The sequence below is a fragment of the Oncorhynchus clarkii genome, chromosome 27 (assembly GCF_045791955.1).
Source record: "Oncorhynchus clarkii lewisi isolate Uvic-CL-2024 chromosome 27, UVic_Ocla_1.0, whole genome shotgun sequence".
Lineage (NCBI taxonomy): Eukaryota > Metazoa > Chordata > Actinopteri > Salmoniformes > Salmonidae > Oncorhynchus > Oncorhynchus clarkii.
The window spans coordinates 24929677-24956777 of NC_092173.1; the positions used below are offsets into that span (position 1 = coordinate 24929677).

Consider the following 27101-nt stretch of genomic DNA (forward strand, 5'->3'; position numbering starts at 1 on the left):
CCGGTGATGTGTTGTCTAACGCCGGGTCTTTGAAGGTGTGGGCTGTCAAAGCCGTTGTTACGACGTTGGATCGTTATTCGTATTTTTTTTGTAAAAATACATCCATGGTCGCCAGGCTGTCTCTCATACGACGGTATGCCATTCTCGGTTTTATTATCGTCGGATATATTATCTTTCAATTCACACGGTAAGACTTTATGGGCGGGTCTCGAGTGTTTGAAAAGTTTTGTCCTGTTTGTTGTTGTTTTTTCTAATTTTGTCATGGACCTGCAAATGAATCAATATGCAACCAGTATCCCAAACTGGTTATTTAAGTAAAATATATTATAGGCAATGCTATTAAAGACAATTCATAATGAGAACATTTGATCAGATTGTTATTATTATTACACAGAAGAAGTAGGCCTATACCAAAGGTGAGAAAAATAATATGCTATCAATAGTCTAATTAATTCAAAGCCATTCCATATCCTTCATTTAACCTATCATGAACTTTCACCTGACCCACCTGCCCCGGACCTTAACCTTGTGTAGACACTTCGCTTTTATTTAATCGATTCTAATGGCACAGTGCAGTACTCATTCCACAGCATCAACAGTGTGAGCAATTGACTATGTAAATCTCCTGCATATTCAAATATAGATTTGCATTCTGGTCAAACAAGAAGAGTAGCATGTTTGTAGCGTATTTCATTATTCTTCACTGTGCTGAAAGCTTTGTTGATTTAACTAAAACTGTTGGGTATATCTTGTATGCTTGTGACAAGTGTTATAAATACTTAGCTACTCACCTTAGATGCCATTGTCAAGTTCCTATGATTCCTATCTAGTCTAACTTTCTGGATTGACCAGCAGTTTGTCTTTCTCTTCCAGCCAACACCCAGATGTGGGGAGAATGAGCCAGAAAGAGGGACTGAGGGCCAACTCCTCTCAGTTCACTCTGGAGGGAGAGCCCTTTCGCATCTTGGGGGGCTCTATCCACTATTTCCGCGTCCCCAGAGCCTACTGGGAGGACCGTCTGCTGAAGATGAGGGCATGTGGGGTCAACACTCTCACCACGTAGGGACACACGTAGAACACATTATGTCCTCTTATACCACCACTCACTGCTTCTCTATGGAGAGATACTGAGAATGACAGATTTACCTTTCAGATATGTGCCATGGAACCTGCATGAGCCAGAGAGAGGGGTTTTCAACTTCCAGGACCAATTGGATTTAAAGTAAGCAAGACTTCCACTTTTCTATATGATTTTGTGATGAAATTGTTTGATAGAGCTGTTGAGATTGTTCTCTGTGCTTTTCTCTTGTGTCTCTCAGGGCGTACATCAGCCTAGCAGCAGAGTTGGGGCTCTGGGTGATTCTGCGACCAGGACCCTACATCTGTGCTGAGTGGGACTTAGGAGGGCTGCCTAGGTTAGATGTTCCCACGTTTTAACATTTTAGGTTGGTTGGTTTAAGCTCCCTGAATGTATAGGTCCCCCTATACGACGTCTCATCCATTTTTCCTCATTAATTATTGTGATGCCCATTTCCAGTGTGGTGCTATTTCCCTCAGGTCTCTGGACAGACAGTCCCACATTCCTTATTAGTCATGTGGCTAAATATAATCATAGATCTAGGAGTATAACCAGATATTGCTCACACACACACAGTTATTTGCTGAGCTTTTCCCCCTGAATGAGTCATTTGACTGACTCTGATCATCATCTAAATGGATTGAGGAAGGGTAATTGGTCCAGAAATATCTCATTATGTACTACTAGGTTAACCAGGTTATAGATATTTGGAAATCTATTAAACTCACACTGCGTTATGAAGCAATCAATGCACTCATTATGCATTACTGCCATCAGTGCAACCAGTATTGAAATGTAACTGCATACATTGTTGATAACATTAGAGCGTTTTTATGTATTGCTTTCTTCCTAGTTGGTTGCTGCGTGATCCAGACATGAAGTTGAGAACAACCTACCCAGGTTTCACAGAAGCTGTTGACTCCTTCTTTGATCAACTCATTCCAAGAGTTGCACCGTATCAGGTTAATCTTTTCTCACTTTCTCACTACTCTTCTATTAAGTGCACTTGGGTTTCCAGTTTTCAGTTTCAATTGTGTGTGACAACGATGTCACCACATAGATATGGTCGTTGATAAGGGCTATCACAAAACTAAAATATTCTTAAAATGTGAAGCTTGATGTGTTATCAATCCAAAAGGCTTTGAAAATATATTCTTGTGACTTATTCTGGAATCAATTGAAAGCTTGCTCTTATTTGATTTATTATTTCAAACTCAGTACTCCAAGGGGGGCCCAATTATAGCAGTTCAAGTGGAGAACAAGTATGGCTCTTATGCAAAAGACGTAGAATATATGCCATACATAAAGGAGGTAAGACAATGCAGTGCATCTATTTTATTACACACACATAAATACACACCGTGCATCACTTTATCTTGACTTCACTACAACTACTTGCATTTTCAATAATAGAATATCAACTTGGACATATGAGCATGATTGAGATGAGATCCTTGTTCTAGGCATTATTATCCAGGGGGATCGAGGAGCTGCTCCTGACCTCAGACAACCAGGATGGGCGGAACCTCGGGGGTGTGAATGGAGGTATTGTACTGACTGGACATACAGACAGCTGCACAATAGTAGAGCCTCTGGCCCATCTGACTGCAGTCTCTGCCTGAACTGTAGTTGGTATTCTCCCATAACACAAGAGCTCTGTCTGTGCCAAGGACCGGTGTGTGTGTGTTAGGCAGCTGCTGTTAGGCTTCATTAGAACTGCTCCTTGACTAATTCCCTTTCCACTTGAAGCCTAAACACAAAGGAGACAGACGAGTCTGTGCTGTTTAGATGGATACAGATTAAGCTAGGGAGAAAACATGACAAAAATATGATCTGTTAAAATGCAAAGCAGTTTCCTAAGCATGAGGTCACTGTAGCATCCCACTGGGCACACACTGGTTGAATCAACGTTGTTTCCACGTCATTTCAATTAAATGTTCCCAGTGGGATACTGTCATGCTGTATTTTATTTGTGTTTGTTGTGTATTTACTGTATGTACTGTTGAGTTTTTTGTTTTCCATCAATAGTTCTAGAAACCATCAATTTTCAGAAACTGAGCCCAGAGGGATTTAAGTATCTGGATGCAATTCAAGTGAGTGAATGTATTGAGGTGTGTTCAGATGATCATCTACTAATATTTATCATTAGATTTATCCAGCTCCAGCTTTGTAATTGATCAGTTACTCAGTTTCATCTGACACCTGTTGATAAAACAGAGGATATTAGCTCTTTAGTCTTAATCTGTGAAATAAGTTGCTTTGAACCACAGTCTTTGGATGCCTATAGACTTGGCCGAGTTTTTCAGAAGTTATCTGATTGAATTTCGGCAATCAGATAGGATTAAATGCAAAAAAGCTTTTTGAGAAATGTTTGCTAATTTATGGGAAAAAAACTGAAATACCACATTTACATAAGTATTCAGACCCTTTACTCAGTACTTTGTTGAAGCACCTTTGGCAGTGATTACAGTCTCAAGTCTTCTTAGGTATAATGCTACAAGCTTGGCACACCTGTATTTGGGGAGTTTCTCCCATTATTCTCTGCAGATCCTCTCAAGCTCTGTCAGGATGGATGGGGAGCATCTCTGCACAGCTATTTTTAGGCCTCTCCAGATATGTTAGATCGGGTTCATGTCTGGGCTGTGGCTGGACCACTCAAAGACATTCAGAGACTTGTCCAAAAGCCACTCCTGCATTGTCTTGGCTGTGTGCTTTGGGTTGTTGTCCTGCTGGATGGTGAACCTTCACCCCAGTCTGAGGTCCTGAGTGCTCTGGCGCAAGTTTTCATCAAGAATCTTTGTACTTTTCTCCGTTCATCTTTACCTCGATCCTGTCTAGTCTCCCAGTCCCTGTCTCTGAAAAATATCCCCACAGCATGATGCTGCCACCACCATGCTTCACCATAGGGATTTTTCCTCTAGAAGTGCCGCTTGGCATTCAGGCCAAAGGGTCCAATCTGGGTTTCATCAGACCAGAGAATCTTGAGTCTTTTAAGTGCCTTTTGGCAAACTCCAAGCGGGCTGTAATGTGCCTTTTACTGAGCAGTGGCTTCCATCTGGCCACTCTACCATAAAGGCCTGATTGATGGAGTGCTGCAGAGATGGTTGTCCTTCTGGAAAGTTCTCCCATCTCCACAGAGGAACTCTGGAGCTCTGTCAGAGTGACCATTGGGTTCTTGGTCACCTCCTTGACCAAAGCCCTTCTCCCCAATTACTCAGTTTGGCCGGGCGGCCAGCTCTAGGAAGAGTCTTGGTGGTTCCAAACTTCTTCTATTTAAGAATGGGGTACCCTTCCCCAGATCTGTGCCTCGACACAATCCTGTCTCTGAGTTCTACGGACAGCTCCTTCGACATCATGGCTTGGTTTTGTCTCTGACATGCACTATCAACTGTGGAACATCTCAAGAATGACCAATGGATGCACTTGAGCTCAATTTCGAGTCTAATAGCAAAGGGTCTGAATATAAATACGTTTTTCCTGTTTTTTATTTTTAACAAATGTGCAAAAATGGCGAAAACCTGTTTTCACTTCGTCATCGTGGGGTATTGTGTGTAGATTGATGGGGAAAACAAATAATTTTATCCATTTTAGAATAAGACTGTAACGTAACAAAATGTGGAAAAAGTGAAGAGGTCTGAATACTTTCCGAATGCACTGTAACTTTTTTAAAACTGGTCCCTGATGTTCATGGAGTAAATACTGTGTCTACAAGGAGTAACATATATTTAGTTTATTTGTACCTCTCTTTTGAACATTCTCTTTCCTAATTCCTCTAGCCCCGGAAGCCCAAGATGGTGATGGAGTATTGGTCTGGGTGGTTTGACCTCTGGGGTGACCTTCACCATGTTTTTGCTGCTGAGGGTAAGTCATATTTCCTCAAGCAGCAGGACCTTTGCCACACCGCATGAGTCCCACTTAATAGATTGGTCACATGGTGCTTAGCATATGGTCAGTTCTCCTTTGTGATATGTTTCTGTCAGAAATTAATATGCTTTCCATGTGTGCTTATTTCCAAGCCAAGCATTATAAACTTTCATTCCCCCCAAAATTGTATTTTGATCCATGTAGTCAATTACAACTGAACCAAGCTGTGATTTCTATACTGTTTTATACTATGTTATGCTTTTATACAGGCCTTCAGTGTCTATAACCTTCAAAATAAATGGAAACAGCAAAGTCCCTATGGTCACCCTACATGTGTATATACACTCAATAGAAGAGTATTCCATGCAGTACATTCTATGCAGTACATACATGTGAATCATTCTCTCTCAGCAGGGAACAGTACAGTATGTGAAAGGGCTACAGACTAACCGTTTAATATACACACACACCTTCCGCATAAAACTGTAGCAACTGTTTGCTTTGGGATATTTTGGTCATGATGGCGATTAAAAAAAAAAAAAACATTTTCATAATTTCAGTGCATCACTGCAGTAAATACTTGTCAGTTGTCATATAGCTTGAGAATGTGTATTAATGTCATGTAGATTTTCCAGACTGTCCTTCTTATGTTGAACAACAGCCACTGATGACTCGGGTGTTACGATCAACTAGGTGTGGTGGGTGGAATCAGGCGCAGAGAGCAGGGTTCAGTCGTTTTTCAAATGTATTCCCCAGCGCAACAAAACAGTCACGCCAACACACAGGGCGTATATAAGTTGCCAGTCCAAACAACAGGACAAAATAGTCCGGAGAATAAATACACAAATAAATCACACCATCAAACACAGAGTAACAAAAACAAGCCCGCACAAATACCCAGCGGGCCTAGTGCCCTTAAATACCCTACAAACAAACCCTAATACAAAACAGGTGTACCCAATTACCCAATAACCCAAAACAAACGGAAAGGGAATTGATGGCAGCTAATAGGCCGGCGACGACGACCACCGAGCACCGCCCGAACAGTAAGAGGCACCATCTTCGGCGAGGTTCGTGACATCGGGTCCCCAGGCCTGGTTTTGTCCACCTGTCATTGTCAGCAGCATCCACGTCTATCTCGCACACACAGGATCAAAATCAAATCAAATTGTATTTGTCACATGCGCCGAATACAACAGGTGCTTCACCTTGCCGTGAAATGGTTACTTACAAGCCCTTAACCAACAGTGCAGTTCAAGAAATAGAGTGAAGAAAATATTTACTAAATAAACTAAAGTAATAAAATAAAAAGTAACACAATAAAATAACAATAATGAGGCTATAGACGGGGTGCCGGTACCGAGTCAATGCGTGAGGGAACAGGTTAATTGAGGTAATTTGTACATGTAGGTAGAGGTAAAGTGACTATGCATAGATAATAAACAGCAAGTAGCAGCAGTGTCAATGTAAATAGTCCAGGTAGCCATTTGATTAATTGTTCAGCAGTCTTATGCCTTGGGGGTAGAAGCTATTAAGGAGCCTTTTGGACCTAGACTTGGCACTGCGCTACCGCTTGCCGTGCGGCAGCAGAGAGAACAGTTTATGACTTGGGTGACTTGCTAATCAAGGCATGCTCTGTCACTCCATGCTTGTTATTCATTATCTGGCGGCCCTTGATTTAAATCAGTAAAGTCAGCTCAATTTGAATGTCTAATTAAACATTTGTCTATGTTCTAAACTCAGCAAAAAAGAAACGTCCTCTCACTATCAACTGCGTTTATTTTCAGAAAACTTAACATGTGTAAATATTTTTAAGAACATAAGATTCAACAACAGAGACATAAACTGAACAAGTTCCACAGACATGTGACTAACATACATTGAATAATCTGTCCCTGAACAAAGAGGGGTGGGGGTCAAAATCAAAGTAACAGTTAGTATCTGGTGTGGCCACCAGCTGCATTAAGTTCTGAAGTGCATCTCCTCCTCATCGACTGCACCAGATTTGCCAGTAATTGCTGTGAGATGTTACCCCACTCTTCCACCAAGGCACCTGCATGTTCCCAGACATTTATGGGGGGAATGGCTCTAGCCCTCACCCTCCGATCCAACAGGTCCCAGACGTGCTCAATGGGATTGAGATACGGGCTCTTCGCTGGCCATGGCAGAACACTGACATTCCTGTCTTGCAGGAAATCACACACAGAACGAGCAGTATGGCTGGTGGAATTGTCATGCTGGAGGGTCATGTCAGGATGAGCCTGCGGGAAGGGTACCACATGAGGGAGGAGGATGTCTTCCCTGTAACGCACATCTTTGAGATTGCCTGCAATGACAACAAGCTCAGTCAGATGATGCTGTAACACACCACCCCAGACCATGACGGACCCTCCACCTCCAAATCGATCCCGCTCCAGAGTACAGGCCTTGTTGTAACGCTCATTCCTTTCGACGATAAACACGAATCCAACCATCACCCCTGGTGAGACAAAACCGCGACTCGTCAGTGAAGAGCACTTTTTGCCAGTCCTGTCTGGTCCAGCGACGGTGGGTTTGTGCCCATGGGCGACGTTGTTGCCGGTGATGTCTGGTGAGGACCTGCCTTACAACAGGCCTACAAGCCCTCAGTCCAGCCTCTCTCAGCCTATTGCAGACAGTCTGAGCACTGATGGAGGGATTGTGCGTTCCTGGTGTAACTCGGGCAGTTGTTGTTGCCATCCTGTACCTGTCCCGCAGCTGTGATGTTCGGATGTACTGATCCTGTGCAGGTGTTGTTACACGTGGTCTGTCACTGCGAAGATGATCAGCTGTCCTTCCTGTAGCGCTGTCTTATGCATCTCACAGTACGGATATTGCAATTTATTGCCCTGGCCACATCTGCAGTCCTCATGCCTCCTTGCAGCATGCCTATGACACGTTCACGCAGATGAGCAGGGACCCTGGGCATCTTTCTTTTGGTGTTTTTCAGAATCAGTAGAAAGGCCTCTTTAGTGTCCTAAGTTTTCATAATGGTGACTTTAATTGCTTGTTTATGGTTCATTGAACAAGCATGGGAAACAGTGTTTAAACCCTTTACAATGAAGATCTGTGACGTTATTTGGATTTTTACGAATTATCTTTGAAAGACAGGGTCCTGAAAAAGGGAGTTTATATCAGTAGTTCACAAACTTTTTTCCCACGGTGCCCCCCTTGCAGAATTGGAGAACATTGGGGAATATCCCTATCCCCCAACAATGTCTGTGGTCTTAAAAAACGAAATAAAGAAAATGTTAGCGGACATGGGCTAGTTGATCTGGACATTTCTGACAAGTTATAAATAGCTCTCTAAGGTATGCAATGACTAACATGACAAGAGGAACTGATGATTCACTACCCAATTTCGAAATTGCACCTTGTGCATTCTACTATTACAACATTCAAGAGTAAGTTTAATGCCAGACTGAGTTCCTTAAATGAAAAAAAAGGTTGGGAACCACTGTTCTATGCAATATGTGTAGCTAATCAGTATGTTGAGGCAGGAGATTTTGAATGGGGATCGGGTTGTTCCTATAATGACTTATAGTTAAGTGTAATAAGGTGTGGCGGGTTTAATCCATGTTGAAATGTAACTGATTTTAAGGGCAATAGGACACTTGGAACGAGGTCAATTGCTTGTCAAATGTTATCATACTTTTTGTTTTACTATTGGGCTCCCTGCCACAGCTCTTGAATATAGAGGTAGAGTTTATAGCAATGGATATGATACAGCTATTACGTGCACCAGGTCTTGTAGTTCTTCTATGTCTCTGTACCCATCAGTAGTAAGTTCTCATTTGTCACCCTTCTTTGGCAGACATGGTTGCTATTGTGACGGAAATCCTGAAACAGGATGCATCAATCAATCTTTACATGTTCCACGGAGGAACAAATTTTGGCTTCATGAACGGGGCTTTTGCAATTGCCACGCCCATGCCTAAGCCAATGGTAACAAGCTATGGTAAGTTCTATTTAGATCTTTGTTTTAAAATCAATATGTTCTCATAGTTTACCTTGTTATTTCTCTTCATTGAAACATATCTCTGATAAGGATTGTACACCAGCCAGTTGTGCAGGCGGTGTTACAGTAATGCACCGTCAATGTACTGTTTGTAAAGGCCAGTAGATGGTGCTGTCACTCCTCAACAGTGCTTGACCTCAGGCTGCATTTTAGCACTCACTGCATAATTAATTAATCAGCTAATAAAATGCATGGGAAATGTAAAAGAAAGACTGCATGATGGGTTTTATATCCTGTTTGGGACTGTTGAAATTGTAACAACCTCGCTACTCAGGAGAATGACATTGATGTCAAACACAGTAACAGTGGCACATTGGCACCTGCTCTTTGACCTTCAAGTTTATCAGTAGTCTGTATTTGCATTTTATTTTCTCCACTGCCTCTTGCCTCCATCCAAACTCCTGCAGCCGTATCTGTCAAGATAACCACAAAATATGTCTCCTGCTGGCTAAGATGTTTGAAAGGAGCAGAGTGAAACTCATCGGACACGGGAGGAGGTATCCCCGCCTCTCGCTCCTCGTGCCTCTTGCTGTTCTGATAGTAGCATTATCTTTTCAGATTACGATGCTCCGTTATCTGAGGCAGGGGATTACACCACCAAGTACACTCTTCTGAGGAATGTATTGAGCCGCTATCACAGTGAGTGTCGCCGTGAGGGGCTCTTTGTATCATTCTCCAAAGTGACTTAATAAGACCCTATGGGGAACATTGAGTCTGTCTTGCCCAATCAGAGATGAGTGTGTGAGATTGATGCTGGGTATGGTGAACTACAGGAGCGTTTCTAAAACTCCCCTCCCCCCTCCTGGGTGCATGTTTTTGTGTTTTTGCCCTAGCACTACAAAGCTGATTCAAATAACCAACTCATCATCAAGCGGGGAGGAGGGGACACACACACACACACACCCAGGAACGAGTTTGAGATACCCTGGACTACAGTACAGCAGGGATAGGAGGGGACATCAGATTAGGGACACGCCCCACCTCCCACCCCTCAAACATACAGTCAGAGCAATCTTGCATTTATCCAGCCTCCCGGTAAACTAAGATCTTCAGGGCTATCTGAACATGTTTCATCCTTACGTTGTGCAGTATGTTGAACAATGAGCATTGACCTGGATGAGAGTGGTCACTAAAGCGTGCCTCTATGTTCTATTCAGCACCACATGACCTAATTCTGTGTTTAGATCCAACTTGATATATGCTATTGTTTGGCTCTCAGCTCATGAGTTTCATGAGTCATGCATACCCTGTGTAAGTAAGTAGCCTTGCACAAGCCTTGGCTTTTGCAAGCCGGAATGGTTTATAGGAGCAGGAGCCTTTCTCCTGTTTCTATAGAATGAGGCACCTTAATGTACAGTACATGTACACCCCCTGGACACGACGCTAGTCTATCACAGGGCTTTTGGCTCTCAGCTCATATGAGTTTTGTGAGTAATGCGTACCCATAGTCACAGACTAAAACATTATCTCTAATAATTGACCATAAATAGAACGAAAATACTGTCAATTGAATATCTAACACTTGGTTTAATAACATTAAATAAATAGTATTGTTCTTCAAAATGGACAATTGATGCTGTAGTGGTTAAAAACCAAGGTAATATGATTTGATTATGCATGTGGCAGGCAGTCCAACTTGCACAACATTCTTTAAATTGAGTTCAAATATCAATCCACTGTAGAATCCAATGACATTCAAGTTTCAAGTTTATAAACTGCAGCTGATAACTTTGTCAGGCAGCTCACACAATACCAAACAGCAAAAGTGTGAAACAGCAATTTGCTCCAAAGAAATACTTGGCTTTTAAACTCTGAATGCCATTTCAGGACTAGGTGATTTTTGCCACCCATTAGCCCCTTTTAGTGGGCCAGATGTTGAACATAGTGGTAGGGGAGCACTTTCCACCAATAACCCTAAGTGTCTGCAGGTTTCTCAGAGTGCTTCAACACCTTAAAGAGGGCTGGAGGACATCTCTTACAGAGCACCAACATTCAGCTCCAACAGTTGGAAAAGGGAGAATGGGTATGATTGTGTGACCTGTACTACCAGCTGGATGCTGCTACTGCTGTCAAGCTCAGATGTTTTCCCAGTAATTATCTTAAAAACCTGGATTATTTCCTGAGTCACAGATGTTTTCCACTTCTGCATTTATCTGGAGTTGTCATTTGTCACATACCACTGTATGCAGAGGTCAAAATGATCATATGAAATGATTGTTGTGACAAAAATAATTATATTTAATTATCTATCAATGACAGTCTGAATAAACAGTTTATTTTCAATATATATATATATCACACCCTGGCAATAGAGGCTTTTATTCTATATTTTGGTTAGACCAGGGTGTGACCAGGGTGGGCATTCTAGTTTCTTTATTTCTATGTTTTCTGTTTCTATGTTTTGGCCGGGTATGGTTCTCAATCAGGGACAGCTGTCTATCGTTGTCTCTGATTGGGACTCATACTTAGGCAGCCTGTTTTGCCACCTTAGTTGTGGGTAGTTGTCTTTGTTAGTGGCATGTATAGCCCTAGTAAGCGTCATGTTTGTTTTTGTTGGCGACATTTATAATAATGTGAAATGTACGCACACAACGCTGCACCTTGGTCCGGTCATTTCCCTGACGACGTTCGTGACAATATAACTCCAGCTAGTAGTTAGGTTTGTTAAAATAGAGCCCTAACACAATATAGCGCTATATATACAGTATATATATATATATATACTGCTCAAAAAAATAAAGGGAACACTTAAACAACACAATGTAACTCCAAGTCAATCACACTTCTGTGAAATCAAACTGTCCACTTAGGAAGCAACACTGATTGACAATAAATTTCCCATGCTGTTGTGTAAATGGAATAGACAACAGGTGGAAATTATAGGCAATTAGCAAGACACCCCCAATAAAGGAGTGGTTCTGCAGGTGATAACCACAGACCACTTCTCAGTTCCTATGCTTCCTGGCTGATGTTTTGGTCACTTTTGAATGCTGGCGGTGCTTTCACTCTAGTGGTAGCATGAGACGGAGTCTACAACCCACACAAGTGGCTCAGGTAGTGCAGCTCATCCAGGATGACACATCAATGCGAGCTGTGGCAAGAAGGTTTGCTGTGTCTGTCAGCGTAGTGTCCAGAGCATGGAGGCGCTACCAGGAGACAGGCCAGTACATCAGGAGACGTGGAGGAGGCCGTAGGAGGGCAACAACCCAGCAGCAGGACCGCTACCTCCGCCTTTGTGCAAGGAGGATCAGGAGGAACACTGCCAGAGCCCTACAAAATGACCTCCAGCAGGCCACAAATGTACATGTGTCTGCTCAAACGGTCAGAAACAGACTCCATGAGGGTGGTATGAGGGCCCAACGTCCACAGGTGGGGGTTGTGCTTACAGCCCAATACCGTGCAGGACGTTTGGCATTTGCCAGAGAACACCAAGATTGGCAAATTCGCCACTGGCGCCTTGTGCTCTTCACAGATGAAAGCAGGTTCACACTGAGCACATGTGACAGACGTGACAGTCTGGAGACGCCGTGGAGAACGTTCTGCTGCCTGCAACATCCTCCAGCATGACCAGTTTGGCGGTGGGTCAGTCATGGTGTGGGGTGGCATTTCTTTGGGGGGCCGCACAGCCCTCCATGTGCTCGCCAGAGGTAGCCTGACTGCCATTAGGTACCGAGATGAGATCCTCAGACCCCTTGTGAGACCATATGCTGGTGCGGTTGGCCCTGGGTTCCTCCTAATGCAAGACAATGCTAGACCTCATGTGGCTGGAGTGTGTCAGCAGTTCCTGCAAGAGGAAGGCAGTGTTGCTATGGACTGGCCCGCCCGTTCCCCAGACATGAATCCAATTGAGCACATCTGGGACATCATGTCTCGCTCCATCCACCAACGCCACGTTGCACCACAGACTGTCCAGGAGTTTGCGGATGCTTTAACCAGGTATGCGAGGAGATCCCTCAGGAGACCATCCGCCACCTCATCAGGAGCATTGCGTTGTAGGGAGGTCATACAGGCACGTGGAGGCCACACACACCACTGAGCCTCATTTTGACTTGTTTTAAGGACATTACATCAAAGTTGGATCAGCCTGTAGTGTGGTTTTCCACTTTAATTTTGAGTGTCACTCCAAATTCAGACCTCCATGGGTTGATAAATTTGATTTCCATTGATCATTTTTGTGTGATTTTGTTGTCAGCACATTCAACTATGTAAAGAAAAAAGTATTTAATAAGAATATTTCATTCATTCAGATCTAGGATGTGTTATTTTAGTGTTCCCTTAATTTTTTTGAGCAGTTGTGTATTTACGGTCTAGCATTGTCTTGCATTAGGAGGAACCCAGGGCCAACCGCACCAGCATATGGTCTCACAAGGGGTCTGAGGATCTCATCTCGGTACCTAATGGCAGTCAGGCTACCTCTGGCGAGCACATGGAGGGCTGTGCGGCCCCCCAAAGAAATGCCACCCCACACCATGACTGACCCACCGCCAAACCGGTCATGCTGGAGGATGTTGCACATAGGTTCAGGGGTTTGTCAGAAATATTTGTGCTATTTTCACTTGCTGGCGTTCGCTGGGTTGATTAATAAACATGGCCCCTCACTGGCCAATCAGAACGTGCTCCTTGGCGAAATATCAAGTTGTGTATTTACGGTCTTTTATGTATTGCCTTGGAATCATCTTCAATTCCAATGTTAGTCTGTTATAGTTTGTTAAATGGCTTACAGAAACAAAATGTAGAACCAAATACATTAACTTGAACCCATTTGCAGTCCACGTTGTTCTAAGTAATTGCGTGGCTTCAATAGCATTCCCACTGATATAGGCTCAGCCTATACTTCATTATTGACAAGGCCTCAAAAGAGAACGAATAATTAAATTCAAATTCTAAACAAATCTTGTTTCAAATAGGTTGTCTCACACTTACAGGCACCATAATTTCTAGGGTTATACGCACATCCAAACTTTTCACAGTAGCTGGACAAAGATCCAATATAAAAAGGGAGAATGTCCACTCATCGTTATACTGCTCCCAAATAGGCCTGTGTTTTATTGACATAAATTGGAACCATTTTACAGATCACATTCACACATCTCCAGATGTTACTATCAAGGCGAGACCCAAATGCAGACACAGGAGGCAGATGGTTAGAGTCTTACAATGTTTATTTTTCCATAGGGGTAGGCAAGAGAATTGTCGTGGACAGACTAAAAGGTCAAAGCCAGATCAGAGTCCAGGAGGTACAGAGTGGCAGACAGGCTCGTGGTCAAAACAGGAAGAATGGTAAGGCAGGCAGGTACAAAGTCCAGAAACAGGCAAGGGTCAAAACCGGGAGGACTAGAAAAGGGAGACTGCAAAAAGCAGGAGACCGGGAAAACCACTGGTTGACAAGACGAACTGGCACAGAGAGACAGGAAACAGGAATAAATACACTGGGGAAATAAGCGACACCTGGAGGGGGTGGAGACAATCACAAGGACAGGTGAAACAGATCAGGGTGTGACAGTTACATTGCATGCACGGTGAGGTGAACCATTCTAATACAATTTGTTGGAATAAAATTCAATGAAAAACAAGCAACGTTCAATTTTTTTTTTTAAATGACATGAAATAAATGTAAAATGTAAGGATGTCTTAAAAAGACTGGCATGGCTGTTGAAACAGCCTTCGTTATAGTAGGCCTAATGGAGGGCTTGAGTTTTCAACATATGAAATGGGAAAAAAGCAATTGTTAAAGGTTACAGATAACTTCTGAATATGATGTTCACCGGTATTCACCTGAGGTTCTCATCTCTCGTTTCATGATGGGCATGAAAAGTAGCCTACATCATGCAAGGGGTTTTATGCACGTCCAAAATGAGACCTGCATGGCTAAAACAATGTGGGCCTGCCTACAATGCATAGATACAAAGGGAATGTCAGCTCCCTGTTTTACTCATCTCAAACGTTATATTTTAATAAAGGTTTTGGCGATTAAGATTTATTTCCAAACGGTCTCAGGAGCCAAACATGTTATGGACAGTCTTGACTTGCATTTGGCAAGGGGGGAAAGGCCTTAATTGAGAGGAGGGGAGGCTATGCTAGATTTTTAACCAAATGAAACGAAATGGGAGAAAACTTTTAGTTTTTTATGTTTCTAAATACGAAGTACGCATGCACCAAAAGCACATTAGGCTACTCTTGGTCCATGCGCATATGGGCAGTGTGCTGGATAGGCTGCGTTTCCACTGCCAAAATTCATGCTGTAACCAACTGCGTTACCACTAAAACCAGCTTTTGGTTGGTCTTAAATATCCCTACCAGCCCTGCCTGAAATTAGCACTTTGGATCATGTTCTGATATAAGACTGGTAAATTGCCGAACATGGCGTTAGAGCTAGTAAGCCAATTACTACATGACAAAATTGCAAACTAACATGCGTTTGACACTAGCGACAAAAATAGAGCCATTAGAGTGTATTGATGTTCCTTCAAAACCCTCTGTTCATGTTGGTAAACTCAAAAGTACAGTTTCTATCCACCAAGAGACTCCCACTCCCCCGCATGTTCTATATCTGACTATATCTGTGTAACTCAGGTGAAAAGCTTCCTGAGGTTCCCTCCCTCCAGGCCAGGAGAGTGTATGAGCCTGTCATCATTCAGAAGCATCTGTCACTGTGGGAGAGCCTGCAGTTTACTGAGAAGGTGAGCAGCTAGGGCCCAAATAGCACACTGTCTGCTGTAACCTGGCCTGGACTGCTTGGTTGTGATGCACATGACTTGTTTGAATACAATATCACAAGAATTGATTGTATATCTATCACTAGAATTGAATGTATACAGTATCACTAGAATTAGATGTACACTGTTTGAGACCTCCTTACATGCTCTCTTCATTGTATATTTTCTGGGCAAATGTAGCAGCGTGTCTGGTACTTGCGTAAACCATTAATTATTCACAAGCCATTGCTGTAATTTGCTCCCTTATGAGACGACAATTACTTTCCCACCGTCTAAATCCAGACACTTGTAGAAAGAATGTATTTCATAATTATGGTAATTGGCTTTCTAAAAATGGATCTTGACCTTTATATTATACAGTGCTTTGGAAAGTATTCAGACCCCTTGACTTTTTCCACATTTTTTTTTATGTTACAGCCGTATTCTAAAAGGTATTACATTGTTTTCCCCCCCTCATCAATCTACACACAATACCCCATAATGACAAAGCAAAAATCGTTTTTTTGAAATGTTTGCTAATTTATAAAAAAGATAAAAATTGAAATATCACATTTATATAAGTATTCATACCCTTTACTCAGTACATTGTTGAAGCACCTTTGGTAGCTGTTACAGTATTGAGTCTTCTTGGGTATGTCTCTGCAAGCTTGGCACACCTGTATTTGGGGAGTTTCTCTAATTCTTCTCTGCAGATCCTCTCAAGCTCTGTCAGGTTGGATCGGGAGATATTTTCAGGTCTCCCCCAGTCTGAGTTCCTGAGTGCTCTGGAACAGGTTTTCATCAAGGATCTCTCTGTACTTTGCTATGTTCATCTTTCCCTCAATCCTGACTAGTCTCCCGGTTCCTGCCACTAAAAAACATCCCCACAGCATGATGTTGCCACCACCATGCTTCACCGTAAGGATTGGTGCCAGGTTTTCTGCAGACGTGACGCTTGGAGTTCAGGCCAAAGAGTTCAATCTTGGTCAAATCAGACCAGAGAATCTTGTTTCTCTGGTCTGAGAGTGTTTAGCTGCCTTTTGGCAAACTCCAAGCGGGCTGTCATGTGCCTTTTACTGAGCAGTGGCTTCCATCTAGCCACTCTACCATAAAGGCCTGATTGGTGAAGTGCTGCAGAGATGGTTTTCCTTCTGGAAGGCTTTCCCATCTCCACAGAGGAACTCTAGAGCTCTGTCAGAGTGACCATCGGGTCTTGGTCACCCTCCAGACCAAGGCCCTTCTCCCACGATTGCTGGGTTTGGCTGGGCGGCCAGCTCTAGGAAGAGTCTTGGTGGTTCCAAACTTATCCCATTAAGAATGATGGAGGCCTCTGTGTTTGTGGGGACCTTCAATGCTGCAGAATTTTTTTGGTACCCTTCCCCAGATCTGTGCCTCGACACAATCCTGTCTCCGAGCTCTACGGACAATTCCTTCAACCCCCTGGCTTTGTTTTTGCACTGACATGCACTGTTAACTGCAGAACCTTATATAGACAGGTGTGTGCCTTTCCAAGTCATGTCCAATCAATTGAATTTACCACAGGTGGACTCCAATCAAGTTGTAGAAACAGCTCAAGGATGATCAATGGAAACAGGATGCACCGGAGCTCAATTTCGAGTCTCATAGCAAAGGGTCTGAATACTTATGTAAATAAGGTATTTCAGTTTTTTATTTGTAATACATTTGCAAAAATGTCAACAACAAAAAAACTGTTTGCTTTGTCGTTATTGGGTATTATGTTTAGATTGTTGAGGACAAAAAAACATATTGAATCCATTTTAGAATAAGGCTGTAACGTAACAAAATGTGGAAAAAGTCAAGAGGTCTGAATAGTTTCCGAAAGCACTGTATATACACTGCCACTGTAATCATACCCCTTGACTTATTGTGTTAGCCTGCATTCAAATGGATTAAATCAATTTTTTCCCCTCACCCATATACACACTTCTTTTTTAATACATTTTTGCACATTTAATGAAAATTGTATACAGAAATATTACATTTTCATAAGTATTCACACCCCTGAGTCAATACTTTGTGGAAGCCCCTTGGCGGTGTTAACAGCTTTGAGTTGTCTTACGTATGTCTTTATCAGCTTTGCACATCTGGATTTGGGGATTTTCTCCCATTCTTCCTTCCAGATTTTTTCAAGCTCTGTTAAGTTAGATGGAGAGCGCGATGAATAACAATCTACAAGTCTTTCCACAGATTTTCAATGGGATTCAGGTCTGGGCTTTGGCTGGGCCACTCATGGACTTTCACATTCTTGTTCTGAAGCCATTCCAGTATTGCTTTGGCTGTGTGCTTGGGGTCATTGTCCTGTTGGAAGTAAATCTTCCCCCCAGTCTAAGGTTGTTTACAGTCTGAAGCAGGTTCTCATCAAGGATGTGCCTGTGTTTGGCTCCATTCATTGTTCCCTCTATCGTTACCAGTCTCCCAGTAACTGCTGCTGAAAAACATCCCCATAGAATTATGCTGCCACCACCATGCTTCACAGTATGGATGGTGTTAGACAGGTGATGAGCTGTACCTGGTTTTCTCCAGACATAGTGTTTGCATTCAGGCCAAAGAGTAAAATGTTTGTCTCATCAGACCACCGAATCTTTTGCCTTTATGCTCTGAGTCTTTCACATGCCTTTTTGCAAACTTCAGGCGTGCCCTCATGTGCCTTTTTCTCATTTGTAGCTTCCGTCTGGCCACTACCATAAAGCCAATATTGGTGACATGCTGTAGAGACTGTTTCCTTCTGGCAAGTTCTCCCATTTCAGCCAAGGAACTCTGTAGTTCTGTCAGAGTTGTCATTGGGTTCTTGGTCAACTCCCTGACCGAGGTCCTTCTTGCCCAGTTGCTCAGTTTGGTTTTTGGGTAGTTCCATATTTTTTCAATTTCCCAATGATGGAGACCACTGTGCTCTTGGAAACTGTGCTCTTCAACACTCTAGAAATGGTTTTATACCCTTCGCCATAATACTGTATGCCTCATAACAATTCTATCTCAGAGATCTACAGACAGTTCCTTTGACTTTACGATATAGTTTCTGCTATGACATGCACTGTCAACTGTGGGACCTTATATAGACAGGTGTGTTTCTTTCTCAATCATGTCCAAACAATTGAATGGGCCGCAGGTGGACACCAATCACGTTGTAGTGACATCTCAAGGATGATCAAAGGAAATTCGATGCACCTAAGCTCAATTTGGAGTGTCATAGCAAAGGGGTGTGAATATTTACACTACAGTTCAAAAGACTTGGGTCACGTAGAAATGTCCTTGTTTTTGAAAGAAAAGCTAATTTCTTGTCCATTAAAATAACCTAGAATTGATCAGAAATACATTGTAGACATTGTTAATGTTGTAAATGACTATTGTGGCTGTAAAAGGCTGATTTTTAATTAAATATCTATTTAGGGGTACAGAGGCCCATTATCAGCAACCATCACTCCTGTGTTCCAATGGCACGTTGTGTTAGCTAATCCAAGTTTATAATTTTAAAAGGCTAATTTATCATTAGAAAACCCTTTTGCAATTATGTTAGCACAGCTGAAGACTGTTGTGCTGATTAAAGAAGCAATACAACTGGCCTTCATTAGACTAGTTGAGTATCTGGAGCATCAGTATTTGTGGGTTCGATTACAGGCTGAAAATGGCCAGAAACAAATAACTTTCTTCTGAAACTCATCAGTCTATTCTTGTTCTGAGAAATGAAGGCTATTCCATGTGAGACATTGCCAAGAAACTGAAGCTCTCGTACAACGCTGTGTACTACTCCTTTCACAGAACAGCACAAACTGGCTCTAACCAGAATAGAAAGAGGACTGGGGGGCCCCGGTGCGCAACTGAGCAAGAGGACAAGTACATTAGATTGTCTAGTTTGAGAAACAGACGCCTGAAAAGTCCTCAACTGGCAGCTTCATTAAATAGCACCCGCAAAACACCAGTCTCAACGTCAACAGTGAAGAGGCGACTCGGGATGCTGGCCTTCTAGGCAGAGTTGCAAAGAAAAAGCCATATCTCAGACTGGCCAATAAAAAGAAAAGATTAAGATAGAAAACAGAACACAGACACTGGACTGAGGAACTCTGCCTAGAAGGCCAGCATCCCGGAGTCGCCTCTTCACTGTTGACGTTGAGACTGGTGTTTTGCGGGTGCTATTTAATGAAGCTGCCAGTTGAGGACTTTTCAGGCGTCTGTTTCTCAAACTAGACGCTCTAATGTACTTGTCCTCTTGCGCTGTTCTGCGAAGGGAGTAGTACACAGCGTTGTACGAGATTTTCAGCTTCTTAGCAATTTCTCTCATGGAATAGCCTTCATTTCTCAGAATAAGAATAGACCGACGAGTTTCAGAAGAAAGTGCTTTGTTTCTGGACATTTTGAGCCTGTAACCGAACCCACAAATGCTGATGCCCCAGATACTCAACTAGTCTAAAGAAGGCCAGTTTTATTGCTTCTATAATCAGAACAACAGTTTTCAGCTGTGCTAACATAATTGGAAAATGGTTTTCTAATGATCAATTAGCCTTTTAAAATTATAAACTTGGATTAGCTAACACAATGTGCCATTGGTACACAGGAATGATGGTTGCTGATAATGGGCCTCTGTACGCCTATGTAGATATTCCATAAACAATCAGCCGTTTCCAGCTACAATAGTCATTTATAACATTAACAATGTCTACACTGTATTTCTGATCAATTTGATGTTATTTTAATGGCCAAAAATATGCTTTTCATTCAAAAACATGGACATTTCTAAGTGACACCAAACTTTTGAATGGTAGTGTATGTAAATGAGATATTTCTGTATTTCATTTTCAATACATTTTCAAACATTTCAAAAAACATGTTTTCACTTTGTCGTTATGAGGTATTGTGTGTAGATGGGTGAGAAAAAATCTATTTAATCCATTTTGAAAGACAACAAAATGTGGAATAAATCAAGGGGTATGAATACTTTCTAATGTCACTGTATCATATAATATATAATCATGTCAGATTAGATAGGATGTTGTTCTTGTTTTGTCCTGGTGTAGCCCTTGAAGTCAGAGAAACCAGTCAACATGGAGAACCTTCCTGTCAACAATAACAATGGTCAATCCAACGGCTACACTCTGTATGAGACCATAATCCACAGCGGAGGCCTTCTGAACTCCATGAACAATGTTAGAGACAGAGCCCTGGTAAGTACAGACAGACACAGCTACATGGCATTATATCATAATTATTTCATGATATTAGCAAACGTCAAGTACCCTATGTCAGTAGATTATTTGTACTAATACACTTATCTTGTCTTCTAGGTGTTTGTGGACAAACTCTTTGTTGGAGTTCTGGACTATAAGATGCTGGAGTGTGCTCTGCCTGATGGAAAGGTATAGTGATAGTGTGTGTTTTGGGAAACAGGTAGCCTGGTGGAGAGAGTGTTGTGCCAGTAACCAAAAGGTCGCTGGTTTGGATATCCGAGTTGACAAGGTGAAAAATCTCTCGATGTGCCCTTGAGCAAGGCACTTAACCCTAATTTGCTCAAGGGGCGCGGTACTACTATGGCTGACTGTAAAACAACACATTTCGCTGCAGCGATCCGGTGTATGTGACAATAACACATATTTAAAAAAAGTTGTATTCAGGCTATAGGTGTGCTGCTGAGCTGCTTTCAAACTGGCTAGTTAATATTCAACACCATGTTAGAGGTGAAAGCTTCTGGTGATGCTGATAAATGCGTTTGTCACTAAGGTGCTAGGATTATGCCAACAGAAAGTTTTCAGACAAATGTTGTTCTAACAAAGAGGAATCACAATCACTAACTTTGCACCTGCCTGTTATTGGAAAACAAGTCAATGCTGCTTTTCTATCACACAGCAGCAGATTGGACTTATCTGCTGTCCAACTGAAAGCAACATGTTTCCTCTATTGTCTTTATTTAGTCTGCTTTGCATTGTAAACTGTAGATAACACCTCCAATTGTTTCCACATCTTTTATGTACTTTTCATTGAAGGGGGAGAGAACATTGAGTTTACTCGTGGAGAACTCTGGGAGACTGAACTATGGTAAACTCCTAGATGAACAGCGTAAAGGTAATAAAATAGTTTAACCTACTGGGTCAGTGATAGCCTTGTGGTTGTATAACTAGACACATCTATTAGTAAATCATTTCAGAATAGGTGCTCAAAAGCAGCTAATTAACCACTGAATGTAGAAAATCAAAGACTGCCTTATTTCAGCCTTGGCTTATTTTTCAGGTCTTGTCGGAGACATTGAGTTGAACAATACCCCGCTACGAGACTTTATCATTCATAGTCTAGATATGAAGCCTGGCTTTGTAAATAGGTTTGTACTGATCATGTACATCTTTCAATTTCCGTCTTCATGTTTATTTGTTCTGTTCTGAGTCTCTGTCATTGCTCGTGCCTAGCTCTGATTCTGTTGAGTTGATTATCTTCTTAGTTCTCACTGAGTGTAGAATTACAATGCCAGATTGCAGAAATAACAGCTTTTTCATGTGGTTTCCCAATACCATGTTAAAACCACATTATAATCAACTGGGAAATTAGCGCCGTCTTGAAAATGCTTGCCCACTGAGAACAACACTACATCAAAAGATCAGAAGTGGAATAAAACCATTTACATATCCATGACTGAAGCCATGCCATTGTACACTCTCACAAATGATTTTGTTACATGAATAAATATGACGAGAAATTGTATTAGCCAGTAATTTCCTGTGTTATAGTAGGGTGATCTCGTCCCATGTTTCAGACTGAGTGCATCAGGCCAGTGGAACTCTGTTTTCCAGAAGCCTTCCTTCCCAGGGTTTTTCCACGGCAAGCTATATGTGGGTGGCCATCCCAGAGACACCTTCATCAGACTGCCTGTGAGTAAAGCAGCCCAAAAGGCTCTATGGTTATAGAAGACAGCACTACCTGTCCATACTGTTTATTGATGCATAGATAGGGTAGTAGGCCTATCTCTGGTTTATTCATAGCTAGTGTATTAGGCCTCACACATCAGATCAACAAAGTGGTGAAAGAAGATCCCAGAGAAACTCTAAACTCTGATTTTCAAGTCACTGATTACAGTGTTTTTTTATTCACAGGGTTGGAGTAAAGGAGTGGTCTTTATCAACGGGCAGAATCTTGGACGCCACTGGTCCATGGGGCCCCAGCAAACCCTCTACCTCCCCGCCCCCTGGCTTAACCGAGGAAACAATCAGGTACTGATGCCATAACTGTTACTGAAAAATCTCCCTCACCCTCCACAGGAGTTCACTCAGATGCCTCTGTTAGGAACATCACAGGTCAACAATTTTGATATACAGCTATAGCAGCTGGGCCACCCAGTGGGTTTGATGATATTGAACTTGTCAGTGCTTTGCAGGAATAGTCCTCAGACGACTTCCCTTTCCTCTGAACATGTTGTCTCCACACCTCGGCACCCTACTGCTGTGTTTCAGAGCCTTTTGTTTTTGTTGATCTCAGGTTGTTGTCTTTGAGGAGCAGGAAACTGATGGTAAAATCCAATTTGCCAGCGAGCCTGACCTTGGAATGACTGTTGACGTACAGTGAGGATGGCCTGGTAGAATGGAGGTATGGTTAGGAGTTCCATCCTCTCACATTTCCACACTCTGCCTGCCATCAGGGACCTAGCTGGATAGCTACTCAGAATCGATGCACATCACTGCACATGGCATTTATTTCCTGTTGGGAAGCCCCAGCCTCTGAATGATCCAGACTAATTAAGCATCCTACTAGATCTTGCAAACGTAACTGTGCCTCCATTATATTCGATGGGCCACGGCAATATCTGAATTGCAATGTACTGCAATATCTGGATTGCAATGTACTGCAATATCTGGATTGTACTTGTTGTTTGTGTATTACCTTTTCATTCTGTATGTCTATTGTGAGAATTTTGTCAGAGGATACTAATTTGGATATTTCAGGTATTTTAATGTATAGGTGTTTGTCCGAATTCAAGGACACGTACTTTCACTATGTCATTGTATTTTATTTGATTGGACAGCAAATACATAGATTGTGCTTTTGAGATGAACCAGTGACATGTGATGGTGAATTAAACTGAACGATCAGTGCAGTGGAGACTCTCAAATACAAAGACATTCGCCAAGTACTTAACTTTTCAGTTGTTTATTTGTCTTGATAAATGTCATATGGTATCTCTGAGAAGGAGTCATGAGGAGAAATGAACAACCTTTAGAGTTACATGCAGAAGAAGTGATTCACACAAGGATGGAAGATGACTGTGGATCAAAGTAGGTAAAGGAAGGGGGAGTGTGAATTGCCCTAAGAAAGCATTTAGAGCCTAGTACAGTATGATCCATCACCTTTGTTACATTATGTATGTACCACTACGAAGCTAAACACTGGATGAGGCTGTTCCATTACATTAAAGCCGTTTCTGACTGTCAGAACAGTATCGCTCGTTGATCCAACTGTGAGAGTGTGAGAAAGCCAGGGATGTAAGGAGAAGTTTGAGTTTTGTACCTTCAGAGTACTACACTTAACTTATGATTCTATAAGTGATTACGACAGTGTAGGAGCAATCTCCATTAAATGTCCAAGAGATGAAATTGCACTTCCATTATGTATAACTCTTAGTGTTGTCTGGGTTCATCTCTGCAGACAGGTCCTAACATTTTTCCTAAATTCACATGAATGAACACAATCAATTCTAAGAAAGGTCATTAAAAATGAAGGCTATTGATAGCGATTGAAGTCAGAGCAATGCAGAATTGATGGAAAATAATGAAATGTTGTGTCTCAGTTTGTTGGTGTTGCCCGCAAACCTAAATGTGACCTCAGAAGAGCTTGTCTGTGTGTGGTTTCTGAACCTCAGTGGCTGAGAGGCACAGATGAGAAAAGAAGGGGGTGGGGGCAAACATGGACAAAGAAATGTTCAATTATAATTCAATTTGACAAGAGGACATTCATACTTCAAATAAATACATAAATAAATATATTTCTATTGATTTTCGCATAAATATACAGACTTTACTTTACATTTTGGAGAATGGAAACAGATCAGAAGACATTGATTCTTGCCTAATGAAGTTAATGGTACTGCTGTGCAATCCAAAGCCTAAAGATGAGGTCAACATGAACATTAACAGATGTTGTTTGATCACAAAACATTTGGTTTGAATTTCTCAATTAAATAATACTATGTAATAGAAATGTTCAGAAATGACATGCTGGTGTATCCATTTGAATACCAGTACCTGATGAGAGAGCATATTTTGGGGGGAGCCGTATCCGATGGGGGAACAGTACCTGATGGGAAAATCGTATCTGATCTAATACTGCTTTGGATAATTGAATAGGCCATAACTATCCTGGTCATTAATCTCCCTTTTTCATAGTTTGCCATTAGTGTCTTCACCTACATTTGAGGTATTACTGAAGGATACATTAAGAAATTGAAGCGGACATGAAACCTTAATACTGCAAAGGTATAGCTGAGCATGACACCAATTCACTTGTGCTTGTCATTACGTTTTGCCTGTTATATCCAAGAATTGTCACAAAGCGTGTCGCAAAACTAACTCCATCCCGTATATGGTACAGTTTTGTCAGGGCAAGAAACTAGGACTGAGCATGCATGCATAGGATGGTGTTGCAGACTGGGGTTCTAGCATGGGGTATCTTACTAGTAGTTGTCCAAAGCAGAGGATCTTCTTCTAGTTTTCATGGTATATTTGATTTGCCTTCTTACTCGCTTACAGTTCATAGACCCATTAATGAATGATGGTTGTTTCTTGGAAACATTTTAGCATGATTGTCTGTCTACCGCTGATGAAACTGAGGTTAAGTATACAGTAACATTTCTACACTGCAGTGGGCTTATAGATTATTCGCTGTGATACGAGCGCAAATATCTAACTTATGTAGGCAATACACACTGTGAACGTAGGTGCTTTTGCACATTTTACTGTATATCTCGACTGTCAGTGCCTTTAGCTTAGATAACTTCAATTGCTTTCTGTTGTCCTACTCTACTAGTTAGCTACTGTGGTTATATAAACCAGCATACTATATGGCCATCTGCCAAACTGCTCATCATTGGGTAATGATAATACTGTAACATATGCACAAAGTTGGGTTAAACCTAACGTGGTGATGTGCTGTTATACTGTTCATGGCATGTGATTGAAAAACAGGAGTGAACATGTGCTATGCCAGTTGTCATACATTGAGGTGTTCTTGGCAATGCCTAAGTCAATTCTTAGTTTTTATTTTACATCTATATAAATTCAGTTGTTACATTTTATCTGAGAGGACCTTACTATGAGTCCTCTAATTGTTCCTGTGTTAAATTAGTATGTACACGTGTTTCCACTTAGGCACACAGTCACTAGTGCATTTAAGTGCTAAGTTAAGTTTTAGGAATTTGACCTGTAATATTATGTGTCTCCCAAGAGTTAGGAGCCCATCTTGATGTCAGTTATTTCAAGTGAATAGCTTCAGTACACACTGAATTACATGTCTGAGAATGACACTGAAAATGGATGGTTCCCCAGCTTTAGCTTTCAAAATGGAGGCAAGAGTCAGTCAGTAGTTTTGAACTAGCAAGAAAATGCATGTAAACACAAAAAACTAGCAAATTAAATAAAAGCAGACATAGTTTTAGTTATACAAAAAGGACATTCCTTCCCTTTTTGAACGTTTAGTGTTTGCTGAAAGTAGAATTGATCTTCTGAGAGATGACTTGTTCGGATTCTCCATGATTGTTCTGTCTGAAGACGTGGAGGCCATTGCAGTACATGTCTACTAAAGGTCTCTTACAGACCCTACTAAGATCTCAGGATCTCATCCCCTGCCCTGAAGATCCATGTCTATAGAGGGAAAGACAATGGATATCTCATTAGCCTGTTCAGGCCAGTAAACGCTTCATCTCATTGGCTGCCTAACTCCCTCCCTCCTGCAATGTTTGTGTTGTGCTGTCTCGTGTTAGGACACTACAGACGCAGTATGGTGTCATGCAGGTTCAGAGAGCATCGATTTCCCGTTGATCCTTAATCGCTCAGCTCTCACCGTCTGCTTCATGTTGGTGCTGCTGGCAACATTTAACCTGATAAATATTGCCATCTTGTACTAATCTGTGCTTTAATATGATGCATTTGTAATCCCAATATTAAAAGTGTTTAGTTTCAGTCAAGGGGATTAGGATTTGGCCCCCGAGGCAGTCTTTTCTGAAATGATTAAGACATGAACACTGTTTGCACTGGGAGATGGCCTCTTTTTCTTCTCAGGGTCCATATTAGACAACCACCTGGAACAGAGAGCAGGGACTCACTGAGAAATTACACACATTCATAATGAAGTCAATTTGCAGTACAGATCAATATAGTTGTAATAACTCTTTTAGCCCCAAAATGTGGGTGTCTGTAAAAGCAATGGATAATTTAAACAATAT

The 27101-nt window shown here is 41.8% G+C and overlaps 2 protein-coding genes across 3 annotated transcripts in view; one reads left to right on the top strand and one right to left on the bottom strand.

The window, feature by feature from the left end:
* LOC139386392 (beta-galactosidase-1-like protein 2) lies at positions 1-23798 on the top strand. Its single transcript, XM_071131959.1, has 19 exons — positions 1-187; positions 874-1059; positions 1154-1222; positions 1320-1415; positions 1932-2040; positions 2297-2389; positions 2542-2623; positions 3107-3171; positions 4855-4939; positions 8775-8918; positions 9537-9617; positions 15552-15658; positions 20704-20850; positions 20971-21042; positions 21667-21745; positions 21911-21998; positions 22428-22542; positions 22765-22881; positions 23147-23798. Exons 1-19 carry the CDS (start codon positions 105-107, stop codon positions 23231-23233), a joined length of 1905 nt encoding a protein of 634 aa, XP_070988060.1. The 5' UTR covers positions 1-104; the 3' UTR covers positions 23234-23798.
* LOC139386393 (galactosylgalactosylxylosylprotein 3-beta-glucuronosyltransferase 1-like) overlaps positions 23655-27101 on the bottom strand; it is a 96402-nt gene continuing 92955 nt past the window's right edge. For both annotated transcript variants that reach the window (XM_071131960.1, XM_071131962.1), the window contains one exon: positions 23655-26957. The gene's annotated coding sequence lies outside the window, so the exon portion shown is untranslated. The remainder of the gene's footprint in view (positions 26958-27101) is intronic.

Coding starts and splice junctions, on each gene's coding strand:
- LOC139386392 (XM_071131959.1), top strand. CDS start 105: ATGGTCGCCAGGCTGTCTCTCATACGACGGTATGCCATTCTCGGTTTT. Junction 188..873: donor ATTATCTTTCAATTCACACG/GTAAGACTTTAT, acceptor TTTCTCTTCCAG/CCAACACCCAGATGTGGGGA. Junction 15,659..20,703: donor GCCTGCAGTTTACTGAGAAG/GTGAGCAGCTAG, acceptor GTCCTGGTGTAG/CCCTTGAAGTCAGAGAAACC.